The sequence below is a fragment of the Pteropus vampyrus genome, unplaced genomic scaffold (assembly GCF_000151845.1).
Source record: "Pteropus vampyrus isolate Shadow unplaced genomic scaffold, Pvam_2.0 Scaffold131, whole genome shotgun sequence".
In the NCBI taxonomy this organism is placed as follows: Eukaryota; Metazoa; Chordata; class Mammalia; order Chiroptera; family Pteropodidae; genus Pteropus; species Pteropus vampyrus.
Genome location: NW_011888912.1, coordinates 2,339,341 through 2,345,461, shown reverse-complemented (window position 1 = coordinate 2,345,461; position 6,121 = coordinate 2,339,341). Strand labels below are relative to the sequence as shown.

General features: G+C 66.3%; 2 protein-coding genes across 2 annotated transcripts in view; both read right to left on the bottom strand.

Moving 5' to 3' along the window:
- Positions 1–1,368, bottom strand: part of ELF3 (E74 like ETS transcription factor 3) — a 4,001-nt gene extending 2,633 nt beyond the window's left edge. The window contains 4 exon segments of the mRNA XM_023534783.1: positions 15–166; positions 343–564; positions 754–924; positions 1,224–1,368. Of these exon segments, the coding sequence (XP_023390551.1) occupies positions 15–166; positions 343–564; positions 754–916 (537 nt within the window). The 5' untranslated portion in view covers positions 917–924; positions 1,224–1,368.
- Positions 1,369–3,650: 2,282 nt separating this feature from the next.
- Positions 3,651–6,121, bottom strand: part of RNPEP (arginyl aminopeptidase) — a 6,791-nt gene continuing 4,320 nt past the window's right edge. Inside the window, 3 exon segments of the mRNA XM_023534775.1 lie at positions 3,651–4,890; positions 4,893–4,947; positions 5,067–5,179. Of these exon segments, the coding sequence (XP_023390543.1) occupies positions 4,523–4,890; positions 4,893–4,947; positions 5,067–5,179 (536 nt within the window). The 3' untranslated portion in view covers positions 3,651–4,522.

Here is a 6,121-nt window from a genome sequence, read left to right as displayed (position 1 = left end):
GATGACCCGCTGACCTTCCTAGCCGGGCGGAGTCTGGGGAGGGACGGGCAGAGAGAAAGCGCGTTCTCACCAGCGGGGCCGGGGTCGCCCAGGGTCTCCTGGAAAGACACGCTGTCCTTCTCCAGCAGGTCGATGATCCAGGTGAGCTCGTCGGGGAAGCTGGAGGCTGAGAGGAAGCGGAGGCTCAGGGCCACTCGCCCTCGGGGCTCCCGCTGGCGGTGCCCCCTGGCCTGGGGCTCCGGGTCCTTCCTGCAGCCTTGCTGACCCAAGCTCGGGGACAGGGGGCCAACCCCCCGGACCAGCCCGACTGAGAGGGACCCCGGGCGCCAGGCCGGCACTCACTCATGTCCCACAGCTGGGAGTAGAGCTGGTCCCCCAGAGGCCCGAAGACCAGACGCAGCTCCTCGGGGGCACAGCTGCAGAGCGTGGCCCCGTCCATGTCACACCGCGAGAAGTCGATGGCGCTCGCATCGATCTTGTTCCTCTCTACCTGGTAGCTGATCCAGTCCAGAACCTGGGCTTTCGACCAGAATTGGGGCTGCTCCCCAGACCAGCTGGCCTTCTCTGCAAGGGGCAGGCACAGCGGCAGGTCACCCGGGGCCTGGGCGGCGCCTGCCGGCCACTGCTGGCGCCCACCTCAGCTCTCGAGAGTCTCCCAGGCCGGCATCGGCCTCGTCCGCACCTCATCGGCCGGCACCAGCTTCGCCCCTGCTCCCCAGCCTCTCCCCAGTCCCCCCACCCCGCCAGGCCCACCTGTGCCCTCCAGCGGCATCTGGGGATTGCTCAGGGACACCAATAGGTCATCGGCCCCGAAGGTGGTGGCGGGGGGCACAGAGGCCAGGGCGGGATCCTCGGGGCTGTACATGGTGCTGAAGTAGTTGCTGAAGACGTTGCTGATCTCACAGGTAGCAGCCATGAGGCCACCTGGGGAGACAGGCGGCTGCTGAGGCTGGGCCGAGCCCTCGGGCTGCTCTGCTCCGGCCGTGCCTGGGCCAGGGGGGCCCCAGAGGGCACGAAGGTCCCCACCTCTCCAGAAGCCCCTCTTCAAGAAGGGCCCGCTGGGGGCTCCCAGCTTCCTACTGGGCTCCCTCCTCCTGGCCCTCTGCTTGAGAGCCTCAGCACAGCCCCGCATTCCACTCTGCAGATCCCCGGCGGGCAGGGCTGAACTGCCAGTCTCCCGTGTCCCCAGGCCCAGGCTGGGGACGCGACAGGTGGGGACCTACCAAAGCGACTGTGCAGGCGTGTCAGGCAGGCAGGCGGGCGGGAATAAGGGACAGCAGGAGGCCAGAAATCCAGGAGGCTCCAGCGCCTAAATAGATCCACAGGGAGCCCCTCCCAGCCGGGCCTTTATAGCCGCTGCGTAACCTGAGCCGGTGGCTCATTGGACGAGGGGATTTCCTGGCCTTTAGACTGGGCTCCTGGTCCCAGGTGATTTGCATATTTCGTGCCACTTGGCCAGCGTCCTAGCTGGGGTGCTGGGAAATCAGGCCGCTGGTTTAATGATTGTCAGCCAGTCGCCCCACACCCTCTGGGGTTGGGCACAGGGCACTGGGCTGGGCGGGAGGCGGGAGGGTCGCTGGGGGGGGGTCTGTTCTCCTGGCCACCCTTAGGCTCAGGAAATTCCTCAAGGTGTAGGGCAGGCCCGGGAGGGTGTGTGGGGATGTGAACCCTACAGGAACCGGGCCGTGGGCCCTGGAGATGGAGGACAGGAGCCTAATGGGCAGAAGACTCAGGCTTGGTTTTCCCGGTGCCCAGCGTCCGGGCCAAAAGGTTCTCTGGGGACTGGGGGACCACGCCTGCCAGCCCGGCCTCTGTCCAGGCATCGGGGTAGCTGCGGACACTTCTGCAGAGACCTGGGCTGTCTGCCGCTCGCCCCCCGCATGCCCCTGTCCCGGCCGGCGGTGCGGACGGCGAGGAACCCCAGGGCTGTGCTCATCCCTCCGTCTGGCCCCCAGCCTGAGCTCCACTCGCTGCCCGGCAGAGCGTGGCTGCTGCCCCCTAGTGGTCAGAGCCCGTGACCTGGATCCTGTCGCTCAAGGGAGCAAAGCTCTATCCAGTGGCCACTTAGCAGGTGCTTGCGGCCGGTGTTTCTGTCCTGCGGCACCCCAACACCCCGGGAGGCGGGTCCAGTTGCCCCTGGTTTACAGACGGAGCCCAGGCCACACGCCCAGGCTGCTTACGGAGTGGGGCCGGACCCGAGCCCTTCACTGCATGCTTCCCATCCTCCGCTCAGACCCGGGGCCAAGCCTTTGCTGTCCACATGAGCAGTGAGTCCCTCTCCACCAGCTGGTGCCAGACACAGGCACCGTGTCCGACAGACCCTCCAAGACCCTGAGCGGGCCGCACGGGGTGCGAGGGCGGAGGAGGGGGGCCTGCCTCCTAGTGCCCGGGCCGTGGGACTCTGCGCCTCAGTTTCCCCATTTGTACAGACAAGGCTGTTTGGACTTAATGACCCCGAAAATGCAGGGCTGGTGACACAGGCTCTGTGTCCCTCCCCATAATGCCAGGCGGGATGTGCACACAGAGGAGGCGACGCCCCCTCCAGAGCTGCCCTCGCCCTAACCCTGCAGCCCAAGAATAAGAAATCTGGGCCGGGGAACCTGCGGGGCCCAGGCCCCCGCGCCCGCCCTCCCCCGCGGGTGGGAGACAGCAGAGCTGGGCCCTGCTAGGATTTTCCCCAGCCCCCCAGGCGGGCACACCCTCCACCCAGTCACTCAGCCTGGAATGTGGGAGAACTGGCTCCCAGCTCCCAGCCCACAGCTCCCAGCTCACATGCTCCCCGGAGGGCGGGGACAGAGGAGCAAGAGAAAGGACAGGGCTGCGGGGCTGAGAGGGGGGCACCTCAGGCTGGCTCCCGCTCCCCCCCCGCCCCCGCCTCCACAGCCCAGCGGCAGTGACGCAGGACAGGGACTCGAGGACTCGAGGACTCGGCTTGAGCCAGGGCCCGGGCGGGTGGGGCAGAAGGTTCTGGGGCAGGGGTCAGAGCTGCAGAAGGCAGGCGCGGCCTTTCCGATGCCCTCGAGCTCACCCGGAGGGGCAGAGCCTCGTCTTGGGGATGGGGACGCAGAGCGCTGCGCCCAGCCCTGTGACATGCCAGCACGGCCAGCAGCACTGTGCGGTGGCCAAGGTGCTGAGGGGTGGGTGACACACGCTGGATTCCTGCGCCGTGAACCGTGAGGACTCAGAAGGTTCATGGGGTCACGGCAGCTGTCTGAGAGAGAGCTTCCTGTGATGCTGTCATTACTGGGTCCCTGACTTCCCCGACGCGCAGGCCCTAGCACCAACGAGGCGAGGCCACCCGTCTCAGAGCCGATGAGCCACAAGTGTCCCACCCGTAACACCGGCCAGGAACAGCCTCAGGAGCTGTGCCGTCAAAGCACTCAGGCCTGGGGCTCTGCACGATTGGGCCCCCGGCCCCTCTCCTGAGACCGCGGCCCCCTCCCTGCAGGGCGCTCGTCGGCCTGCGCAGGGCGCCCCCTCTCGCTGGCCTTCACTGGGGGTGGAATTTGTGTTCCCTGCCCCACCCCCGTGCAGCCAGTGGGGGCCTGTGTTGATGACCCCAAGCCAAGGACAGAGCCACAATCGTCGGGCGGCCTGTATTTAAGAACAGCTTAAAGATACTTAAAAGTTGCTTTTCAACCCTAAGCTGCAAAGTGCCAAGGTCCCCACGCTGACAGCAGAAAACAGCTGAGCAGACCACACTCACCGCCACCGGCTGCGGCTCCGGGCAGACGGCTAAACACGTGCGCACTTCCCAGCAGCAGGAGGGAGCGAGCGGACCACACCGCGCTCGGGTGCCGGGCACCACACGTCCGCGCACGTCCCCGAGCGGCCACGCTCCAGCCACAGTGCCCGTTCCTCCGACGCGCCCCCTGCAGCCCCGCGCACAAGGGACGCGGCCGCCCTCTGGGCCTCGCACAGTGACCTCGCACAGGACACCTGGGAGACGGAATTTCAGCCCCTTGACCTACAATGCTGACTTAAACACTTTTCACTTAAAAACATTTATTAAAATGAAGATTAAACCTGAAGAAAGAATCCCCAGAACACAGCCCTTTGCGGAGGACCTCAGAACCAGCAAGGCAGACGGCTGGTTCTCTGTTCTTCCCTGGACACGGTGGGGGGCTGGGGAGGCTCGCCATCCACCTCCACGCCCAGGCCTTGTTCCCACGGGGTCCCTGTCACGACACCCGGAATGTCACTGTCGGATGGGACGGCCCCTTGTCCTGGAAGTGCTGTTGCTCCAGGTGACCAGTGTGCTGTCCGAGCCACACCCACCGATGCCCACGGCCCGGCCTCGGCCAGGCCCCTGGGCTCCTCTCCCTGCTTGGCGCCGAGCCGGAGGCCATGGCTTGTCGCCCCATCTTTCGGTGCCTCCAGGTTATGTGAAACGAGGGGCCCTGCCTCAGCTGGCGGTGGTGAGGCCTGAACACAGCTCGGGCTCTGCCGCCGCACAGCTGTCACCACCGATCCCGCCACGCCCTCGGCACGCGGCCGGAGAGTGGGAGCCGCGGCTGCCCTGTCAGTCCAGGACACACGTCCCCACTCCCTCGGGAAGCAGGCCCAGGCAGCCCGAGTCTCCCTTTGCACAGGGCTGGCCGAGGCAGCCCCGTACTCCCGGGCCCTGTGAGCTCCAGCGGGGACAGCAGTCTGGGTCCGGCCGTGTGGTCCAGGGGTCCGGCCGTGTGGTCCAGGGTGAACAAACACATAGGAGGGCTGAGGCAGCGGAGGTGAGAGACGCCATCCCGAGGGGTGGCGTCCGGCCCGGGGCTGATCCCGAGGTCTCTGATCGGTGTCCTCCCACCCACCTGCAGGCCTGGGGGCTGGCCCCTCTGCTCACCGGGATGGAATCCACGCCCCTGTCCTTCAGCTCGGGCAAATACTCCAGGTGAACTCCAGAGGGTCCTCTGCAAAGATGCTCTGGAGCTTAAACTCCTGGACGCAGGTCTGTGAGGGCGGAGGTGCTTCTTGGCGCCGCAGGCTCACACGCAGGGCCCTCTGGCCTCCGCTGTCCCCTCCCACGCCGTCCGCTCTGTCCCCCCCACCCCAGCCCGAGCAGAGGATACCCTGAAAAACTTGTCAAACTGACCCTGATCCCCCACCAGGAGGGCCAGGTAGAAGACGAAGCAGAAGCCTTGCCCGTGGGGAGTGTCACTGTAGGCGTCATCTGGGTCACCGCCTGGAAGAGCACAGCCGATGAGACTTGAGCCTTGTGACCTGTCCCCTGTAGGGTTCTTCCCCAGCTCCGGGCCCCACGACAACCTGGAAGCGGTTGGGGCCAACTCCCCAACACAGCGGGGCAGGCCGCCTCGGGCACCCCAGGGAGACCTGAGGGTGCTGCTCACTGGATCTGGGACGAGGACAAAGAAGCCGGCCCCGCGGTCCCCTCGCGCGGGCGGGCTCCACAGACTCCCGGGACCGAGCCCTGGGCTTGGGCGGGGCCAGCCCCACCGGTTACAGTCCCCTCCGCTCCCAGGAGAGTGGCATTCTCGCCTAAAACGAGCGGGTCACGGGTCCACCGTCGGTGCCGTGGGCTTCAGCTGCACTAGGCGGTTTGGGATCTGTCCCACACGGGACTAAAGTTAAAAATGCGTGGCCTTGGACGAACCATTTAACACATACGGGGCGTGGCCACATCCTCTGCAAAACCCGTGGGCCCGACTTGAGCACAGAAAAGCAATGGAAGGGACTCTTAAGATGACAGGGACAAAGCTGCACAAACGCAGGGCAGTGGGACGTCCCCGAGGACACAGAACCAGACAGAGCTCCAGGGTGGCCAAGGGTCGCCCTGGGGGTCCCATCCCCCAGAGTGTCCTTGGGCGCACTGATCGACATGCAGCTTGATGGGCGTGGGGACCGTGGGGTGGGAGAGTGGAGGGGTGTCCAGCACAGGGGCCCCCGACCTGGTTCAGTCTTCACTCGGAGCTTGTTGAGTGGGTGACCCTCGCCGGTGACGTGCATGTGCTGACGAAGCAGGGCCCGCCAGGTGGCGGCTTCTAGGTGTAGGCAGACCGGGGGCAGAAGGAAACCGGAGGCCCAGCAGAACCCTCAGCGGCAGCACACACCTGTGGAACTGACCGGCCAGGCGTGCTGCCCCCTGGTGGCCACGAGGAGACAGCGC